Genomic DNA, 23,011 nt, shown 5'->3' on the forward strand with positions numbered 1-23,011 from the left:
TGAGAAAAGGAGAGTGAGGAAGGAGGATGAGAGGAAAGAGGAGGAAGAGCTGCCAGAAACAGCAGCAGGAGAGAGGTGTGAGGAGATGGTGGTCACGGGACACCACCCAGCTGGGACCCCCATACTGGGACAAAGAACAGGAGCAGTGGAGAGCTGAAGGGGCCCCCCTGTGTGTCATCTGCAGGGAGTTTGGGCATGACCAGGGGGACTGCCCCTATGAAGACCCCTGCTTCTGGGAAGCCTACACAATGGGGAGGGTGTCCTGTGCATCAGGGTGGTTTTGTCTGCTGGAGCAGCAGACCCCATCACCTCCACAGGCCAAGGGAGAAAAGGTGAGGAGAAGGAGGCAGAGAGGGGACACGGACCTGGAGTGGGAGCCGGTGCGTCCACAGCCCAAAAGGGGAGAGGCCGAACGTCTACAGCCCACGTCTTTACCAGCAGAGGAAGAATTCCTGCTGGTTCCACCTCCACCTCCGTGGGAGGACTGTGTGTCGCTCCCATCTCCGCCAGCAGAGGGAGAGTACCTGCTGGCCCCACCTCTGCCAGCAGAGGGCGAGTTCCTGCTGGTTCCGTCTCCACCTCCGTGGGAGGACGACTTGCTGCTCCCACCTCCGCCAGCAGAGGGAGAGTTTCTGCTGGTTCCACCTCCACCACCATGGGAGGACTGTGTGTCGCTCCCACCTCCGCCAGCAGAGGGAGAGTGCCTGCTGGTTTCACCTCCGTCGCCGCCACCAGCAGAGGGAGCATGCCTACTGGTTTCCCCGCTGCAGCCAGAAGGGGAGAGGAGCCCCTGCCGCCTTTGCAGCCAGAAGGGGAGAGGAGCCCCTGCCGCCTTTGCAGCCAGAAGGGGAGAGGAGCCCCTGCCGCCTTTGCAGCCAGAAGGGGAGAGGAGCCCCTGCCGCCTTTGCAGCCAGAAGGGGAGAGGAGCCCCTGCCGCCTTCGCCAGGAGCAGAGCAGCAGGAGCTGCCTCTGCCTCCACCAACACCACCACCACCTGAGGGAGAGGAGCAGGAGCTGCCTCTCCCTTCAAGACAGGACGAACCGGGACAGGAGGCTGGCGGTCCGCAGCCGCCCTTGCATAGGTTGCTGAGCCGAGCAAGGGGGAAAACCGCCGGGTCACAACGGCTGAGAAGAGGGCCAACCCCCGCACCACCGCTGGTCCTGGCTCCCCTCCTGCAGTCACCTCCTGAGGGACCGCTGCCACCCTGTCATGTATCGCCTGGGGATGCCAGTTCGCCATCGCCTGGGGCTGCCTGTTACTCCGCATCGCCTGGGGCTGCCTGCTGCTCTGCACAGGGTACAAGGTACAAGGGAGAAGTGGAGCTCCCGCTGCCGCCTCCATGGCCAGGGGCTTCCCTCCCGAGTTCGCCTCCCGAGGGTCCGCTGCTGCTGCCGTCGCCTTCCGAGGGTCCGCTGCTGCTGCCGTTGCCTGGGGTCGTCGAGGATCCTGCTTTGCCTGGGGTCGCCGGGAGCTCTGCTTCGGCTGGGGTCGCTACACTGTGGCCGGAGCCCCATGAAGGGGAGCTGCCGGCCATGAAGAAAAGGGGGGAGGTCAGGAGACCAGTTCCCCCAGCTACACTTTCGCGGCAGGATAGTGTGTGGTGGGAGCCCCGGAAGAGGGAGCTGCCAGCTACGAAGAATTGGGGGGTGCCGGACATTCCACCATGGCCACCCCCAGAAACAACTTGCTTCCCCCTCTTCTGGGACTTTGAGACTGAGGGGGGAGGTGGCCGTTGGGGCCAAGTGTGCGTTGCACAAGGGGGGGGGGGGGATATGTAACAGGGCGAGCGCCGTATGTTTTGTTATTGTTTTGTTTAAATGACGGCGTAGCCGAATTTGTTTGTTTGTTTGTTTGTTTGTTTGTTTGTTTGTTTGTTTATTTTGGTTAGTAGCGTGGATGGGAAACCCCATCCACAGTAACTGAAAAACTTGTGCAGATTGTGGCCGAGGGGTAATAGAATAATTAATTGCAAGCTAGTTAAACCCCTCGGCCACGATATAAAAAGGCTGCAGCTCTCCAGCTCGTGGTGGGTGTTTTAGGAGCGGAGAGAGCGAGAGGAACAGGAGAGAGTGAAAACTAAAATTAAAAACATACAGGAACAGTGAAGGCTACAGCCCAGCCTGACCTGTATTAGTATTTATTTTTGTGTTCGTGATTTTGTTCTGTTTAACTATTTATTTTGCTCTGTGAGCACAGTGTTTTTGTTTGAATATTTTATTTATTTTTGTTATTTGTTAATAAAAATGGCGCACCACGTCTTTGTTTGGAAATCTGCAGTTTTTGGTGTCAGATTATTTATTTATTTATTTATTTATTTTATTTATTTATTTATTTATTTACCTTCCTGCCTCTGCCTGACGTCACCGCCCAGTCACCCTGTCACACCATATATCAAACACTGATGTATATATATCAAATATCAGTCTATATAAATCAAACACTGATGTATATATATCAAATATCAGTCTATATATATCAAACACTGATGTGTATATATATATCAAATATCAATCTATATATATATCAAACACTGATGTATATATCAAATATCAATCTATATATATATCAAACACTGATGTGTATATATATCAAATATCAATCTATATATATCAAACACTGATGTATATATATCAAATATCAGTCTATATATATCAAACACTGATGTGTATATATATCAAATATCAATCTATATATATATCAAACACTGATGTATATATATCAAATATCAGTCTATATATATATCAAACACTGATGTATATATATCAAATATCAATCTATATATATCAAACACTGATGTATATATATCAAATATCAATCTATATATATCAAACACTGATGTATATATATCAAATATCAATCCATATATATCAAACATTGATGTGTGTGTGTATATATATATATATATATATATATATATATATATATATATATAATCTCTCAAAGTTGATATATTGCCTGTTTGGCACCCCATAGTTCTGGTACTGTAGGTATTTGTACTCCACTGTCCAATACGATTTGCATTGTGTGCCTCACGCGTATCTACATGGGACGGTACAAACCTCATTCATCTATCAGAGAGCTCTATTAGCAATGGTTTCCCGCTTTATAAAAGATACTAATAATGTACATGTTTAAAAAAATAATACCAGTAATTATGTACGTGGTCATTCAAGACCGGTCATATAAACTGCAGCGTAAGGTATCAGAAAGATGTGACTGCATAAATAAACTAGTAGCAAATTAAGTTTTGAGTAGCAAAATGCTACCAAATATACGTTCGCTTCGATCCTTGTCAGTAATCCGTAATTTGAACTAAGTTTGTTAATGCAAAAAAAAAAAAAAAGCATTCACAATAGTCTGACTCGGCTTTCAATGCAAATCTGATTTTTGAAACACGCTCAGAATTCCAGGGGTGACTCACTGGAGAGCTAGTATCAATACGCAGCAAGCCCTCTAAATGTGTATTATTATTAGTAATATTTGTGAAAGAATTACAGTTAAATTACTTCTTAGTTTGCTTAGGAAACAGCAGCCTAACTTCTGGGAATAACAGGGAAGTAATTGGCATGTTCAGAACACTTTTGAACTTGTTGAGTGTTCTTGTCTTTCCAGTAAATGTGTTTTTTTTTATACCTTACAGCTGTAGTGCTGGCAATTGTGATGATTAAACAGTGAGAGGAAGCAAGTTGCCCAAAGTGGTGATGCACCAGCCGAATATTCCTGATTCTGTGCTTTTAAATATTCACTTTATTTACATGAATAAACATATTTTTTAAACGGAACTTTTGTTTAACCCTATAAAACATATTATTGCACTTTGCTACCCTTATAATGGAACTTTGTAACCTTCTAGAAAGTAATCGCCTCTGCTCGGTCAGTGTCATAACCTTTTTCCTTGGTTGGGTGTCAGCATAAATAGCCTTTGTCGCGGTCCATTGTCGGCTGTGCTTCTGCCTGGTGGAAGTCACAGCCAGCTCTGTGTGTGTGCAAGTCTGAAGCAAGCCTCACTCCCGAGAGAGTTAACTCCCTCAAGCAGCACCAGCCAATAAAATTATTTTTACAGGGTAAACTTCGTCATACTGCATTACAATTATAAACAAGAAGAAACACAAACAGAATTTACTGAAAAGGCCAGAACACTCAACCAGTACATCACACCCTTGGTGTCTGACGTCAAATGTTATCATTGAGAGGTTTTGGGTTCTGTTGCTGCAGTGCTGAGTTATTATCATTTTGAGCTGCTCCACAACCATGTATATAGACAGCGAGATGATTCTCCAAGCTAGGTAAACCATTACAGTAACTCAATAAGGGAGCAACAGAACCTGGAACCAGCATAGAAATGCAAAAAATATTGAACTACATTTGTAGAAACATTTCTGCAAACAAAGCCTTAACTGTTTCAATCTTGTCCTTTTATAAGTAACTCCTGGTAACAGGTGAGGTTCATAGAGCTTTAAAATGGGAATTCCTTGATACATTTTTTTCCCTGAATTCTTGTGCACATATATAGCAATATGAATTTCCTGCAGTCTTTTGTGACAGTGTCCTGTTTTTCTGTGCCTGTCTTTATCATCTCCCTAAACATCTACAGCGATATGTTTCCCCCCTCGACTGGTGTCAGAACTTCTGGCATGCTCGGCAAACAAGTGACCCAAGTGACGCCTCAATACATAGCGGGGTCCCTTGTGTCTTGGCAAAAGGTATGTCTGTTGCCGTACTTTGCTGAGGAGTCACAGCAAGCATTATCCTTTGTGCTCCCCCTGTGTTAAGTAATTGAATTTAGGACTGTTGAAGGGTGGTGGGTAATTCACTGACACAGAGAAGTAATTCTGAAACACTGCACAGGTGCTCAGTTTTATTATGGGAGCTTAATTTCTTTTCAGCCTGCAGAGGGCGCTGTTGTCTGTGGTCTGCTGTACCAGCTATGGTAGCGACAGAGCCACAACTATACCGGGGCGGTACAGGGTACAGAGTTTCAACAAAACAATAATCAAAAGGCGAAAGGAACAGGAAAAATAAAACACAGTAAACAAAACTACAAAATAAAAGGTGCTGCACTTGGCAGCTTCACCCCAACTGTCGCTACACGCACGGCCCGGGTCTCCGTCCTACACTAGCGGCTCCCTCAGCCTGCTATACACTCTTTACCGGGGCTGCCCAAGAGATTTCCCCGCTACCGCTAATTCTTTTCTTTATTTGTTTATTTATTTTTCTTGTTGGGATTTCCGTCCCTGCTGATTTTTCTCCAGCGCTTCCGCACAACTTTTACGTCTCAGAGGGCAGACCCGAGGGAACAGCAGAATGTTAACTTATACTAGGGCCAGCAATTCCCCCAAGACCCGCCTCTCAGCCACTCAGAGAGAAGGAAAGTCTGCACACCCACTCTCCCACCTCTCCGTGTCACTGCCATGACTGACAGGCGGATATTGACGGCCCGCTGCCCTCTCCCTGCAGCACTATGAACACATCAGAAGAGTCAGCACAGGTCTCCCCCTGTTACAAGGACCAATTCATTTTTTTTTTTCCCTGCTCAAGACCACCCCTATGGGAATAGCAGAGGTACCAGAATGTCTGTTACTCACAACCGTTGATTATCTGAAGTTATTTAAAATGGTAGTTGGTATGGTGTTTAAGACAAACAAAAGTTACAAATATTGAAAATATTAATGAATACTGCAGGGGTAATCGGCACCAGTTAAATAACTTGGTAACAGCACCCATTGTAACAAGATGCTGTATCTTGGTAATAAATACATGCATACATAAATACATAAATAAATGAAAAGATAAGGCCCAATTCTGTGCTTAAAATACCAGCGATTCCCAGATGCCACTGAGAAAATGCATTCTAGATGTAAAGGCCTACTGTGGCTCCCTTAAGAAAAACTGGGACAACACAAACGACTCTAAAAAGACATTTCTGCTACTAAAAAAAAAAAAAATGTCCTGTGGCTTACACAAAAAATGTAAACTTTAAAATGAGGATTTAAATTTGCTCAACGTTCCCTGTATAGAACATTACCTGTACCAGTACAAACATGACCAACACATTAAGAAATGCAGGGTATTGGACAGTGAACAACTGTGTCATATTGGCACAAACAGAAGTGAGCTGTCTGTCAACCATATCGGTATTGAGAATAAAATACAGTAGAAACTCAATGTTACAGTAAAAGTCGTGAATAGTTTGTTTTTGATGTGTTGTGGCATACAACAAGTGGAACTGACACTCTGATTGGCTAAAAGAGATTCAGCAGTCTAAAATGGGCATTATACAGTATGCAGTTTAGTATTGTGGGGGTCATGTGCCATATAAATATAATGTCCATGGATGTCCCCCACCCCAATACTGACTCGCATTCTGTGTTTACTTGCATGCTAATATATAAATAGTATATAAATAATAAAGTCCAGTGTGTTTAAACACTGCTATACAGCATCTACACATGCAAGCAGATACAGTGCTCTTTTCATTTCAGGGAAAGCGTGGGTGCCCAAAAAGAAGCCAGCTGATCCTATAATGGAGAATGTCACTCTAGAACCGGAACTGGAGGAGGCTCTCGCCAACGCTACTGATGCAGAGCTGTGTGACATTGCAGGTGAGAAGAAACCACTGTCCTGCAGGATCTCAATATAAAATGACATTTAACATAATAACAGAGATAACCAGAGGGTGTGAATACAAGCGTAATAATGGCCTTATTCTCACAACTTTGCCATTATGTGAGGGTATCTCTACTGCCTGTTACTCTATTTGTATTGCATCATTTACCAGCCTCATTTTTTTTTAATAAAAAAGGTGCCAAATTTAAAAATATTACAGTAAGTAGCTTCAAATGTCTTTCTTAGTGCTTTTTATTGTCCCCTTACCTTGTTATGATGTTTGTACTCATTCTGAATGATGCTTTTTGATAGGTCCAGAGTTCAGGAGCTGGTCTTCATATCTAGTTTCCTGCCTTTAGACGTACTGTATGTAATGTAGGCTAGATCAGCTATAGTTTCTTTATAGAAATAGAAGCCAGCACTATCTAGTGATCAGCTGCCTGGGATCAATTTTCTTTTGGTTTTTCTGGCAGTGCATTGATGAAGTCACCTGATAGAGAACTTTGCTTAAACACTTCAGAAAACACTTTGATCCTGATGGATGAAAACTGTATGTGTCTGTTCATTCATACCAACGGACTACAACACAAGAGCTGATGTAGCTGCTCTTACTACTGCAAGTTCAAATGCTGAAGCCTCCATTAAATACAGTATGTCTATGGCAAGTGACTAGAACAGAAGAGCAGCTCCTAAACTCTTAGTCAAAGCACCGTAATACAGACATGTTTAAATAAAAAATATATATATGAATAATTGCAATAAGAACAACTCAAAATGATTGAAAACCGCATACAAAGGTGTACAAACCACAAATGTAATATCTCCCACAAATGTTGCATCCATTATAATGCCCATGAATTACTTGGTACATATGTGTATTTAAATAAGTTTAACTTAGAATTAATAATATTCATTAGTGCCAGTTTTGGATATAAAGATTTTTTTAAAAAAGCTATTCGCATACCCCAATAATGATTGCCCAATGATTAAAGTATATACTCTTCTCGTTAATTATGACAATTATTATTTTTTTTTATAAATAATAACTGAAAGTTGGTAGATGAGTGAAATTTTTGGGAGAGATTATTACATTTGTGGGTACGTATTACATTTGTGGGAGATATTACATTTGTGGTTTGTACAAAGGTAAGGGGGCATTGAAAGAAAATGTAATTTGAAGCTGCTTCAAAAAAAAAATGAACGAAATGTGTTTGCGCTTCTTTTAAACTAAATGATTTATAATGAGTGAATGAAAATAAGAAATAGTGTTGTATAGCATGATATAAAATAGGGTTACAGCACAGCGAACGTCTGCGTATGGTGGAATATTGACACAAGTAGAAGGGAACAGACCGAGGCGGAAAGCCGATGTCCATTTAAGGGCTACAAGTGTCAATATAACCCATACACAGATATTCATTGACTTAAAACTCTATTATATACTGCTTTATTATTTAAACACAAGTAAGAAATCCAGGTATATTTGTTTTCTAATCACTACCACCTTATTTAGTAAATTAGAGGGAAAACGTTGATGAAGAGGGTGCCTCAGGTATGACTTTTTTTAAAGTGATGTCAACCGTGCAGATAGGGAGAATACAGCACGCTAAAAACTGAAAGTGGCACGGTTGATGTCGTGAATAGGGATTCTCTGGTTTCTTCGTCATACAGAAGGCGACACATGCTCTCTGATAGGCTGAAAGATCCTGAGCAGTTTATAATCATATATTTATCCATATTTTTTTATTTTTTTTACCAACTAACTATACAGGACAGTGAAGCCTGAATTAACCAATGCTACATGGTTCTTAGAATAAGTTCTTAGCTCAGGGAATTTGTTTTAAATAAACAATTTCAGTCCGTGAAACCAATGGCTTCAATTTATATGCCTACCCTTTATGCCACTTGCAGTACTGCCTTTGATAACCAGAGATGATGGCTTCAACCTAGCCTTCGTAAAATTATACAGTCACATCAGACCATATATTACCATCCCTGCAAGGAGAGGCAGGACTGAAGCTTCTCCTGGCTCTTACAGCTACTGATTATCAATGACCACTCCATATTTAGAAACATATGCTCATCAATGGGGAAGGATATGTCATGGTCCTCAAATTGGCTACAGGGCCTGTTGGTTTCTTTTTTGATATTCTTGTAACTACTAAATTACTTTTTTGGTAAGATTCAACTGCTCAAAAAACTAAATAAAGGTACTGTAGGATAAAAACAATTGAAGGGTTTTGCAGTACATGGAACATTTTATGCTCTGTATGGGAAAGGGAGAAGTGCTCACTGGGGGACTTCATTTTGACACAGGTCCTATGATTACAGTTGAGGATGCTTGTGCAGGAAACAGCAATATTGGGAAACATACATCTAAAATCCAAGTATACATTGTAAAAGATCATACCAATTAAGCAAATGTATGTAGAAAGCAAGGCCTTTTCCCATTCTAGACATATTCAACTGTGATATCGATAAAACCATAAATTGTTATTATATAAGTATTTTAAAGTTCATTCTTAATTTATTTAATTTCAAAAGTCAGTAGACATCCTGTCTAGAAACAAACATTGTAGAAACTGCAACTCAGCCATTAAACAAAAGGGGAGCTATTTAATTGATCAAAACAGTAGTGGATCTAAATACCTCCAAGGTTATGAAAATCTGACATCTCCCAATGTGCATGTGAGTCACTTTAGCACATTTCTGTCTGTAAGAATATGTAAAATGCCAAGAGAGGGTCCTAGTTAGTGATTTAAAGGAAGGTGGATCCGCCACGGTTTACATCATTGGCATGCATGCCTTATTATGAGACATCAAAAAGCTATTGGGAGTGATAGTCTGAAAAACAGATTTGAAAGCCGTGGTTTAACTCCTATTAAGCCATATTCGTCACCGGCCTGTCTTCAACCTCTTAACCTCATCTGTTTGTTTTACAGCAAAGCATTCATCACCTTTCCAACTTCATGACGTCACCCATTTCAGTAGACGTCTCTGGGGGATTGTAAGGTCTTTTGCTTTGTGATTCAGTCAGATTCTTATTCTTCCTAGGGGGAGGTGTTGGTGGCGGTGGTGGTGATGGGGTGTGTGTGTGGGGGTTAAGATGTAATTAACATCTTTGAGACCCTGAAGTTTGCTTAGCATGTCATAGGAAACGTGCTATAGTGGTGAATTAATACATTAAGAAAAACAATTACCTAGAAACAAACACCACTATTACAATCAATCTCTTAGGTTATGCTTGGTATCTTAAAGGGTTAACCTAAGTTAAAGGTCACTCGTGATCTTGAAGCATCGTCCTTCCCAGTAAAGCATTTAGGAAATGTGTTGGGCTGATTGAAAATCAAGCACATTGAACTGCCAAAAAACCCAGGGTCTAAAAGGTTAATTTGTGTGTTCTGGTCATGTGGTTTTGTTTTGCGTCTTGTTGGCTGTCCAGTTGAAGTCAAGACTAGTGTTTGCTTGACTGGGAAGCTTTAGAAAGTTCTTTCTTTTCTCTGGCGTCAGATGTGATTGCTATGGAAAAGATCGTATTAGTTATCATAATAATCTAAGGGCTAGAAAACATAGAAATATAGATTTTCAATGAGGTAAGACGTTGGAATTATTTCTTTTTTTGGTGTGTTCTGTACTCTACCCATGCAATGTGTGTTTTGAGCTTGAATGTGAAGTCAATGTCTATTAAAAACAAAGTCTGCATTTTAAAAAGGTGTGTTCCAATTGTGTGTCTGCAAATGTTTCTTGGGATCATACCACAATTTTAACCCACACAAGCTGGAGTTGTAACAGTGTTTCATGTCCAGTAAAAAGCATTGTTGTTTATGTTTTACAAAGAAACATCTAGATAAACCTAATTCCAATGCTTTAAAAAAAAACAAAAAAAAAAACTAAAAGCACCACCATTAAAGTCTCTGAGTGAAAGATAATGGGTTTCTGCACTTCTGACTTTTTTTTTCTCAGTGGAAAGACCCACAATTCTTAATGGTCTGTGAGGACAAACAGTGACAGATCGAAATACTTCCACTCTTTTGACTATATATGCTTCTGGGGTATTCCCCCATCTCATTAACATTGTATGTAATTAACTAGATACAATACATAACTACATACAATAAAATACAGTGAAATCATGTCTGCAGAAAAAGTGGGTTTATACGTTTTAGGGTGGGGGTTATTATCTTCTGCTGTTCAGTGCCTGCTGAAGGAAAAGGCTGTGACCTGTGTGAAGATGTGCTACAAAGCTTGTTTAGAAATTCTTGGCACCGCTTTACTGTTCTGTCCTCTTTGTTTATCCCTTCTAGAAGCTTCACCATTGTTCACATCTTTTTCTCTCAATAGCCATCCTCGGAATGCACACGCTGATGAGTAACCAGCAGTATTATGAAGCACTTGCCAGCAGCACCATAGTCAACAAAGAAGGCTTGAACAGTAAGTGAAAATTGCAGGATTTTAAGATACAGTATAATTAAGGCTTCTGATTTTTGGTGTTTTTCCCCAACCTTTAATACTCTCCTTTTAAGAATTCAATTTGATCCTGGTTAAGCCACTCTGAGAAACATGTTAGTAGTAAAATTGATTTAATTTACATTTCTTTCGGTGAAACAACTCAATGTGCTTTTAAATCGGCCAAGCCTTAATTTTTCATTTACAAGCAGACTGTACACACGAGATCGCAACATGTTAATAAGCGACTAATCTTTATTAAAGCTATAATGAAAAATACAGTATTGTATGCTGGACACACTTTATTACAATATTCAATATTCAATATTTTTCAAAGAACTGTTTAACCAAAGAGAATGGGCTCAGATCCTGAACATTTTTCTACTAGACCAGTTCTTCGGTAGCATCTCAGATGTTCTTATTAACGATTGTGGACAACCATTCAACAGATCATCATACATCAGGCAGGGATTTTAACATGAGAATTGAGAGTAGATTTATTTGCTTGCTTTTACTCCTTTACACATTTAACGGTAAAAAGTATTTTTGCTTATAAATCTGAACTCCCTTTTTTTAAATAGAGCTCCTTGTGAACGTGAACCATTTTTGTGTTTCTGTGAACCTGTCTAAAGGCACTTGAGTTCCAAATGAACTGGATCCAAATGGTACAAGCAAACTGAACCAAACTAGCAAATGCCAAACGTTCAGTTTCAATTCCTACAAGACTTTGAGACCAAGTATGGATTTTTGTTACCTTTCCCCAGTTCTGGAAAACCAAGTGCAACTAATTACTCTACGCTTAGATTAAAATATATTTTAAGTGAAACCCTAAATAGTTAAATAAACTACAGCAGACAATTGAAGTCAAGTTATAAAAAATCTAGAAAGCAGCCAGACATTTGACAAACGTATTTACTTGATTCAATGTTTCACCCTTGATCAGGTGTAATTCAGTCTCCTCGGTACAAAACGGTCCCTGATGAAGATCCAAACTCAACCGATGTAGAAGAAACCCTTGAAAGGATGAAAAACAATGACCCGGACCTTCTGGAGGTCAACCTTAACAACATTAAGGTAGCTTGTCAGTGTCACATACAGAACAGCAGGGATGTCCAGTCATAGGCCTTGAGGGTCATTCCACTCCAGGTTTAACATGTACAGTAAAATGATATAATTAACTACTACAGGGTCTGGATGGAGGTTTCATTGGTTGAAATAAACAATTAAGAACAGGGCTGGAACAAAGACCAGGAGTGGAAAAGCCCACTTTGGACACCCCTGCAGTACAGTTAAAAGCAATGTTTTACTGTGTATTATATTTCAAGTTGCAGTGTCTCGCAATCATGATCAAGTTAAACTAAAGTGTAATTCCTGGATGGTGGACCAGCTGCTTCTCTCCTTGGTGTTTTCTTCCCATCCACTTGCTATCAGCTGCAACAAGGGGTTTGAAATCCATGTGTAAGCTCTGTATTAGTGCAAGGAAACAAAATGCAAATAAAACAACAACTATATATGCATAAACAAATGTGTAAGAATAAATATGCACCTTGATCATAAATATCCAGAGTGGCCACGTCGGCCTGATAATTGACCAGGCTGGGGGCAGAAGTGAAAAACAGTTTTGCGTATTTAGTTCTATTATAGGATTGCATTCCGCTTCTTGAAACTAAGCTTACAGAAAGCGCTTCAAACTATAAAACAGCAATGCCAATGGCAGTACAATATTGACCTCATCTACATTACAATGTGTCTTTTTATTTGTATTCCAGCATCCTACTTCCTGTGTGTACAGCACAAGCGTGTTTATAAAATGTTTTTGCTCTTTGCTAACAGAACATTCCTGTGCCGACATTAAAAGCCTACGCCGAAGCTCTGAAAAGCAACAGCTACGTTCAAAAGCTGAGCATAGTGGGAACCAGGAGTAACGACCCTATAGCATTTGTAAGTACCGTGTCAATATTCATGCTGGAAATGTGTGTTTGTATGCCCAAGTAGCCTTAATGTAACACATGTTTATTGTACCTATACAGATAGGTTCCATTTGGGTTGCAGTTGGTAAATGTCCGCCCCCCCCCCCCCCATACATACGCTGAGGACATGGGGACATTTATTAGCATCTCTAGTTAACTTCACTGTTTTTTCAAGAAACACATTCTGCACTGATGTTACAAAATTAGAAAAAAAAACAACTTGAGGGTGCTTACGAGACTGCATGGAATTGCAATATTTTTCCCTAGATGTGTAATATTAACAGTTGTTCGTTTTTTTTTTTTTTCTCCTGTCAAAAAAATAGGCATTAAATAAAGACTATGGCCCATGTTGTACTGTATATTGTACGAAATTGCTTGTGAAGCAAGCTGAATCTGATTTTACTCTGTTTTTTTTGGCTGGGCCTTTTTAAGATGCACTTCCACTTGCTGTGGATGCATTGTGCTCATCATATTTATAGTTTATACTTCAAACTTATTTAACCAAAATATTTCCATTATCTTATCTAAGCATTGTCTTAATATATACAGTTCCCTTCAACCATGAGAGAGATTGATAAGGGATTTAATGCTGCCTTTCTCCAGTGTGTAAACTTCAAATGAATTAGAATTATATATATATATATATTTTCCTCAAATTACTGCTGTTTAAAACTGCTGTGTGCCTTTTTTCTAAGTTAGTTCTTCGTGTACAGGTGTACAAGGTGTCTCTTACTGTATTTTATTTTAAAACATACATTTTATCGCCCACTCTCCCGGTCAGTCCAACTTGCACAGACCCTGAATAATGCATGTAGACCTACAGGTGCTGTGTCGTAGTGAGACTATTTATTAAAAACAAAAGTTCAGCCAGAGAAACATGTGTTTTAAACATTTGTAGTGATTTTTGGTAATATTTTCTAAAATAAACTAGTGTCAAGTTCATCAAAATTAAGAAAAAGTGAAGTTAATAGGACAATCCATTTTTTTTTTTTTTACTGTTTATTTTATTTATCCAGAGCGACTTACGGAAAACTAAACAAAATATATAAATTACAGGCAATACAAATGCAAAACATTTTACAAAAGGTATCAGCTGTCTGTGTTTTTTTTTGTTGTTTTTATTTATTTATTTTAGATTTTTGAACATCAGAATTAGGTGTGGTGTTGTATGCACGGAATGACACAAAGCAGGATGAGATGTACTGTGATTTTGGCAAATGCTGTGCTTGGTTGATTTTTGATATGTGATTTAGAATTCTCCTTTTATCTATCCATGTTTTTTTTTTATATGAAAATCTGATTTTGTCTTTTACCTTCCAGGCTCTGGCTGAAATGTTAAAAGTTAACAACACTCTAAAATGTCTCAATGTGGAGTCAAACTTCATCACAGGAAATGGAATTATTTCTTTAGTAGAAGCTCTCCAATGCAACACATCTCTTATTGAATTAAAAATTGACAATCAGGTAAGAACAGGACTGTTGCTTTTTATGTTGAGATCATGCTTGCACATGTCTCAGCACCAGGGGGGGGGGGGGGGGGCGGGGTACTGGCCTGACCTCACATTGCATCAGTCTCGTAAGATGGGGGGCATTGTGAATGAACTGCTAGGATGTGGAACAAGTTGTTTAAATGTGGTAGTTCTCATGTGGTCATTTATACTAATAATGTAATATGTATGTGTGTTATACTTTACCTTTTGTAGAGTCAGCAGCTTGGTAACAAGGTGGAAATGGAGATTGCAAGCATGCTGGAGAAAAACACCACACTGCTGAAATTCGGCTACCATTTCACCCAGCAAGGGCCTCGGCTTCGGGGGTCCAACGCCATGATGAACAATAACGACCTTGGTAAAGCGTATTACTGCTAGTAGGATCTCATTTAACTGTGTTACCTGATAGGGTAGTCTCAGCATTTTTCTGTTTTACACTTGCTTGGACTGGGATGGAAATACGACGACTCTTGCATTGCGGTTTTACTACAAGCTTGATTAGCCACAGTGTACCTGTAACAAGGGCAGGTGTGTTCTATTAAACTCATAGTAAAACCTGGAATGAATCAAACTGCTAGAATAGTATTCTTAATGGGAGCACAGCATACAGGCTGAAGTTCGATACATGACTGGTACACATCAGAAATACATGAATGTATAGAATGCACAGAAAGGCACAGCTGCAGATAATAAAACATATTCTTGTGTGCCTGATGACTTGAATGTTCTGTGAATGTAGCAGTAATTAGTGTTAGCACCCTATGATGGGCAGCAGATCTGACAGTGTTTGATAGAGGGCTGATAGCAGGCGCTCGGTTGGCTGGTGCTTTTGTATCAAGCATCACACCGATTTACTGGTAAGTCACAAGGAGAAGTGAGGACTCAAAGGGTTATTCTGGAAAACAGGCCCGTCTGAACTATTAACAACTTGCAGAAACACTATGATTCTGTGCCAGCCTGGCTGCCCATTGTGGTTTTATACCCTATTAGCAGGCTGCTGGATCTGCTTTTTTCACAGATCTAAAAGTTTAAACTTGGGGTACGGTTTATTTTCCTGAGCTGGGAACAAACAATGATACCAGATCTAATTTATGTAGAGCTGTCATTAAAATGTAATTGAAAGTACATGATGTCCCAATTCACTGCAGTGGTGTAGCTTATTTGGTTTCACTTTACGGCAATTCTAAGACAATGAGATCAAAAATAGCTAGAAGAAAAAAAAACATCTAGTTATCTCTGACGTTGGGTTTAGTGTCACAGAGTTGAAATTAGTTTTGACACGTTTTATGAAGGCTGTTTTGAGAACATGTTCAATATAACATTGATAGTAAGTGTGCATTTTAAAAAAAAGAAGTTTAAAAACTAGATTATGCACAAGCTAACAAGTTCTGCACATACAGTTATGAAATTATTTGATGACTATATGCAATACTACGACTGCATTTAAAAGTAAGAAATGCTTGTTTAACCTCATAGCTTTTATGTACAGTATGTAAGCAGCATTCCAACTCTGCTGTCATGAGCTAAACATCCTTTGGTCAAGGGGAAGTGGAGCTGAAGTCTTGGTAGGGGCACTTATCACTCAGTCCCTCTGCAGAACGTAACCATGCTTTTTGTTTTAAAACACAAAATGAATGAAGCACTCCACTGTGAGTGTGATTTTAACATTATATTGTTATGAACTATTACTAAATGCTGTTCATAATGTTCATAGATACCTATTTACAGCATTGCCTTCTAAAACTGAAGAATGGGTGACCATTTTATTTCTTCAAGAATAATATTTTTGGCATTTTTGTGTTGAAGATACCGTCCCCTAATTAAGTTTTTGTTGCAGCTCGCATGAATCGATGTGATGGTCCCTGGCATAACTTTTCAGCTGTGGAACTAGAAGTGGATGTACTGTATAAGTATAGATAATCATGTTGTTTTGTATTGCTGTTCAGCACACTGGCTCTTGTGCTCTTTGCTACCATCTCCTGGTTCAATACACACTTTTTTATATCCTGCTCTTCATGTTTTTTTATTCTTTTTCTCTGGCTTCCTCCTCTGTATCTCGCTGCTTTTTTTGCTTCAGAGGCTGGCACAAAATGTTTTTTTTCTATGTTTACTGAGTGGTTTCTTTTTTCCAGTCACTCTGCAGGCAATGCACCATTTTGCCATTGACTTCTTCTTTTTTCATCTTTGGCATTTTTCTGTTGGAATGAACCTCACCCTCAGTAATTAAATATAAATAAACCTTTAATGATCTGAATACACCAGTTCCACTTTTGACAGTTCTCCTGGCCATGCAATGGGTTGTGATCAAAGTGGGAGAGGACAGGAGAGGGTTTAGAATAAGTTAAAATGTACTGTCAATGATCTTTACATTTGATGACTTTAAACTCCTCCTGTTTCAAAGTCAGTGAAATACAAAAAATAAAGAACCAAATTAAACGAACTCCAGCTTAATTATTTTAACAGATAAACCTTAAAGTAGATTTCACAAAGTATCCCCAACTGAGCTTTCGTACTAATTTAACTTTTTTTTAAAATTATTATTATTGAAAGATTTACCAGACAATAAGGTCCATTGTGACCAGGGTTTTGTTTCCAGTGGTGTCCTAGACACAAAACAAACCAAACATTACAACTATTACAAATACGAACAGTCTACCAGTTTCTATGCAACCGTAAATGCTGTTAGGTGTAAGCATAATCCATATGTAGTAATACAAAAAGAAACTTCATGAAATTCAAATAATCTAATTTTTGGTAGCACTACATATTATGAATAACGAGAAAAAACCTGCAAACAATTGACTGGATACGATTCAAAAGGGGGCATTGTCATGATTGGACCTGGTATGACACACAGAACTGAAAATGCTTTTGTATGAAACAAGAATGTCACGTTTCAAGTGAGAAACAAATATGAAAACCTGGTATATATTTTGTGTAAATACTATATTTGTGTTAACATACACAACATGTAAACCTTGCATTAATAACTCACATTTCGTCTCTGTTTTTTCTGCAGTGCGGAAGAGAAGACTCGAAGGAATAAATGGTCCCATCTTCCCTAAGTGCCGGATAAACATGTAAACGCAGTGGAAGTAGAGAGCTTGGCTTCATAGACAAAATATTGCATCCTAACTGACTGTGCTCTACTGTGGAAATCCAAAGGAAGACTTGCCTTCACAAAATACTCATGGCGCTCCTTGTGTTTTGCAGTATAATGCACAGATTTAAATTTGTAGCAGAAGGTTCCTTTTCTAAAAGATTGCGTAATGCCTGATTTTTCAGATCACAAACAAGTAAATCAAAATCAAACCAGGTTTCCCTTTTTGGAAAACATGCACCTGGAACCTTTCCACCAGTCAGTATTTGACAGGTAACTATTCTATGATGAAGCCATAGAGTTATGGTTAGATTATTGTGTGAATTAAAAAGTTTGTGATATGCATGAGCAAACAACTATTGTGGAAATATAAAACACTTTGAACCTGGTTCCCCTCACAAACTGTTGTTTGAATAACATAAACTATATATACTACTAGATAGAAAATACACTTGATTTATTATGTTCAATCACAAACCCTGTGAAACCGTGTAGGCCATTTTGCTTAACAAAACACCCGGTATAATTTTAGTGCATACTTCAGTATATGTACCCTGGTGCCAAACCCAAAGTAATATGGCTATGCATACAAAAGCGTTTTCATGCAACTGCCAACAATGTACTGTTGTGTATTGAATCGGATATATGTGAAATAACACTGAGCTTTGGCCCTATGTTTCAAATGTTATTAAGCAGGTCTTGTTTTTAATGAACTGATCAATTGTCCAACATAACTGAATATAAACAGCAAGTTCTGCAAAAGCAACGCCAAGCAAACCTTTTTATATTTAGATTATTTTAACCAAAACAGGTATTTTAAATAACATTTTGTTACATATCAAGATAGGAAAAAAAGAGTTATACTTGCCAAGTGCCAAATAATTACATTTTTCTATTGAAGGGGAAAAAAATCTCTATTTGCTGAGGTATGAAGTGTTAATAATGGGTCAGATATTCAAATGTGTTGCAAGTTTTGCCTGGGGCAGTTGCTGGGATTGTTTGTGACACCCTTTCCCTGTCGAATAATTAGCTCTGAAGCAGGTCCACCACCAGTGGATCTGGCAGATTTTTCAATCGGAGAATTTTTATCTAACTCAAATTTCAAATCATAACTTTTTTTTTTAAAATATCAACTATATCCAGTGGAACAGTTGAAACAGCATTACGTTATCTGGGGAGTGGGTGAAAACCAGTCGAAGTCAAAACTGCCTGGACGGGGCACACCACCTTGAAAACTATATCACACGATTACTCGGTCTTAAGCATTTTATCATTATATTACTTTATACTTCTTTATAATAGTGTAGTATAATTAGACGTTTCTCATTGGATTAGCGCCCGGTCCGGACAGGTTTGTCTTGACCCGGGATTATTTTGATTGATAAAAATATGAAAAGGATCATTATTTTTAATATATAGACCGTAGTGATGGAGTTATCGAGTGTAATAGTATTTAAGACGTTGAACATTGTTTTAGTGTCCTGTCCGGGCAGTTTTGTCTTGGTCTGGAAGGATTTAAGTATACAGTAGTCACCGGCTAAGAGAACACCCCTCGGTAAGCAAGCGAAGTGTTCTCTAAGACGGAGTTAGCCACCAGACACAATATCAATCAATCAATCAATCAATCAATCAATCAATAAATAAATACATACATACATATTACTTGTCATGATGCACGTGCATCCACATATTAAATGAAAAGCAAAACAATAGGCAACTGTATGCTAATAAACTATAATAATAAAGTTTTAAAAAATTAAGACAAACTAACGTTAATAAAACTAAAGCAAAACAACACGGTCAAAAACACCAAATTGCTCAGCGACTTGTGTCTGATTCAGAATTTTTTTATTTTTTTTTTCCAAGAGTACTAACAATTTTCAACTTTGTGTAGCAAGAGAAACAGCGGCACATTTTGCCGTTTGTTTACATGCCATTTTGTAGCTGACGGCGGTTCTGTAAAGATTTAATAAACCAATCAGTGTCCCTCAAGACACTCTGGCGAAGGCAAGTTGCTTTTTTACAAAACAGTACTGTATCCATGGTGAACGAATCGCTATTGGTGCCATCCGAGCATTTACAATGGGAAAAATCATTTTCACCGCAGGGGTGTTCCCTTAGGCAAAGTGTTCGCTTAGGAGGTATTCCTATACGCGGAGACTACTGTATAATATATATATATATATATATATATATATATATATATATATATATATATATATATATATATATATATATACGAAAACTCATGCAATAACTATTTTTAATATGTACACTACAGTCAGAGTAATACATTTAATAAGTTGTGCATTGTTTAGTGGCAAATATTATTTTATTCACCCTTGGATTTGTTTTTCCCTTTCCAAACAATTTGTCTTCAGTTTCTAAGACTGTCTGCTATTATTATAATCTCCCCAGTAAAGCGGCCCGTTCTGTGCTTGGAAACACTTTGAGCCATTGTCTCTCCTCAATACACCAATACACCTACATCAGTTGGGTGTAGTCTGAGTTGTGATGCATTTCCTGTTTAGATTCATATAAATGATTTCATTTCCGCTGCCTTAGAATATTCGCATTTTCCAGGGAACGCTTTTGAATTTCACAGACTTGCAAATATATAAGATATTCACAATGCAATGAGTTCCATAAGATCTTTGAATATCTGACCCATATTGCACAACTGTAGTCCTTGGGTAGCCCATATATATATATATATATATATATATATATATATATATATATATATATATATATATATATATATATATATATATATATATATAATTAACCAGATCATATTAGTATTTATTATTGTAATTATTGTTCATATAGAGCAATCGCTGTAGATATATAGAATATTTAAAGTGGCTAGGTGCTGTGTCAAAATGTGCATTGGAAAATATTTAGTTATTGGTTGAAAAACCTGGACTCATGGATGTACCCAAGAAAAAAGTTTGGAAAAGTTGTAAGAAGTTTAAAAAAGTTCTACCGTTTTGTTCTGTATCGTCTTGTGTGTGAATTTTGTATTGTACAGTATACTGCAGGGAGAGATTTAATCTGGTTTCTGGTCTATACGCCATCTGGTGGATATCAGCCATCACTGCACCTACAGCAAGATGATTCAGAAGACAGAAGCATTTTCTTGTTGTTTAAAACTACTTACACGTGCACAAACAGTCTTCAAGTGATACTGTCCTTCACAATTCAATATAAAGTTGCATGAAACCTCGAGTTGTACTACTGAGAAACATTTGGCACTGAAATAAAGAATTATTTTAAGTTACTACAGTGTTGACGCCTAAAATGGTTTCTGTGATATTGTAATCTGTGCATTTCTGCTTGAACAATAAAAAATAAAAAGTATTATGTTTTTGAATTTTATTTTTTTTATGGTCTTTGATAATGTATAGTCTGCAAGTTTAGGAAGTGGTCTTAAAACCACCTTCCTGGTGCTAGTGATGTCGGGTGCCTGGGTAGTTCTTTAATGTATTGCAAGACGTTACACATACTAAACCTGTTTAGTTCAAGTAGAATCTATATACAACATCCATACGAGTTCTCTCATTCGAGATCTCATCTGTCTTTTCATTATTATATCATCCAAACAATGATTAACTGTGGGTCAGTTTGTGGAAGTTGTAATCCATTTACACATCACTAAGAAAACAAAAGAAATGTAACTACTTATTTTTCAAGAACTCTCTTATCTACATATAAATACGGTGGCAGTGATGAAATGCAGGGAAACAGATAACATCAACGTTTTGTAGAGTGCTGCTATTTTAGAGGATGAAAGGGATTAATATACAATTGTAGTCAAATGTGTACATGCCCCAATGGAAATGTATCATTTCTAGAAACTTCTGAAAAAACAAATAAATGTTAGGGAGGGGGCGTGCCGGGACCCTTAATTGCTGCCTATCATTACCAATCTCCTATTTAAACCCCAATTATACACACCTTTCCTGTCTAGTGTTTTCCGTTTTTAGCAAACGCTCAGACCCCGTCATTCATGCTTCAGCTTAACATTTTCGCTAATATGTAAACTCTCGCTCCTTTCTCTGCAGGTCACTTCTTTGCACAGCGCTGCCAAGATATTATCAACTATTTTCCTACCTACTCAGGTGATGCTTATCATTCAGTTTCTCTATTTGGCTGCAGGAGCTCCAACGTTAGTCTTTCCTGCTCTGTCCAGTATCCAGCCCAGCAACAGCGCCGTTCAAAGCGCGTCTACGTTAAACAGACTGGACCTCCGTTAAAACTTTTAAAGCTCCGTTGACATTGACATCTCTGTTGTCAGCGATTGCCTGGCCTTCACTCTATTCATATCTGCCACTATGCTTTGTCCAGTGTTCTGCAGCAGTAAGGCTGTATTAGAAAGGAACGGGTTGTTAAAAACACACTGCCCGCGGAATTCGTCTTCACTCCTCGTAAGCAGTCCCCCACATTAAATATGAATATGAATATCTTCTTCTGTTAAGTTGTATTATATAGCGGTTTTTTTTTTAAAGTGTAGCTATCATTTAAAATTTTAGTGATGCTTAATCTCTACCTTTGTCTCGTTTTGTTGTTCAAACGTATATTTTAATTATTCACTTTATGTGCAGCATAGTATTTATGCTGTACTGTGTGTGCAAGTTGTTCACAGTGATCCACAACATTCAGTTACACATAATTTATAATTGATTTGCTGTTAAAAATGATAATACAAAATATAATAAACTTACCAGGCATGTCAGCTGAAGTTATGCTAATGTCCTATGTCTTAAGCAAATATTGGTAACAGAATAACAAGGTGGGTTACTCTAAACTAAATTATTAATTTACCAGCTGGTAAGACTACTGTAGTTAAAACACAGAGGCCTGGAAGGCAGGTTTACATTGGCTGGTTTATATTGGGCACATGCCTGGCAGGCTGGTTTATATTGGGCACATGCCTGGCAGGCTGGTTTATATTGGGCACATGCCTGGCAGGCTGGTTTTATAATGGGCACATGCCTGGCAGGCTGGTTTATATTGGGCACATGCCTGGCAGGCTGGTTTATATTGGGCACATGCCTGGCAGGCTGGTTTATATTGGGCACATGCCTGGCAGGCTGGTTTATATTGGGCACATGCCTGGCAGGCTGGTTTATATTGGGCACATGCCTGGCAGGCTGGTTTTATATTGGGCACATGCCTGGCAGGCTGGTTTTATATTGGGCACATGCCTGGCAGGCTGGTTTTATAATGGGCACATGCCTGGCAGGCTGGTTTTATAATGGGCACATGCCTGGCAGGCTGGTTTATATTGGGCACATGCCTGGCAGGCTGGTTTATATTGGGCACATGCCTGGCAGGCTGGTTTATATTGGGCACATGCCTGGCAGGCTGGTTTATATTGGGCACATGCCTGGCA

General features: G+C 38.9%; 1 protein-coding gene across 1 annotated transcript; it reads left to right on the forward strand.

The window, feature by feature from the left end:
* The first annotated feature begins 3,155 nt into the window (after positions 1-3,155).
* LOC131697372 (tropomodulin-1-like) lies at positions 3,156-19,803 on the forward strand. Its single transcript, XM_058985457.1, has 9 exons — positions 3,156-3,195; positions 6,484-6,603; positions 10,949-11,038; positions 11,997-12,127; positions 12,887-12,994; positions 14,344-14,487; positions 14,727-14,871; positions 16,351-16,412; positions 17,533-19,803. The coding sequence occupies exons 1-9, from the start codon at positions 3,156-3,158 to the stop codon at positions 17,557-17,559; spliced, it is 867 nt and encodes a 288-aa protein (XP_058841440.1). The 3' UTR covers positions 17,560-19,803.
* Positions 19,804-23,011: the final 3,208 nt, after the last annotated feature.

The sequence above is a fragment of the Acipenser ruthenus genome, chromosome 2 (assembly GCF_902713425.1).
Source record: "Acipenser ruthenus chromosome 2, fAciRut3.2 maternal haplotype, whole genome shotgun sequence".
Classification (NCBI taxonomy): Eukaryota; Metazoa; Chordata; class Actinopteri; order Acipenseriformes; family Acipenseridae; genus Acipenser; species Acipenser ruthenus.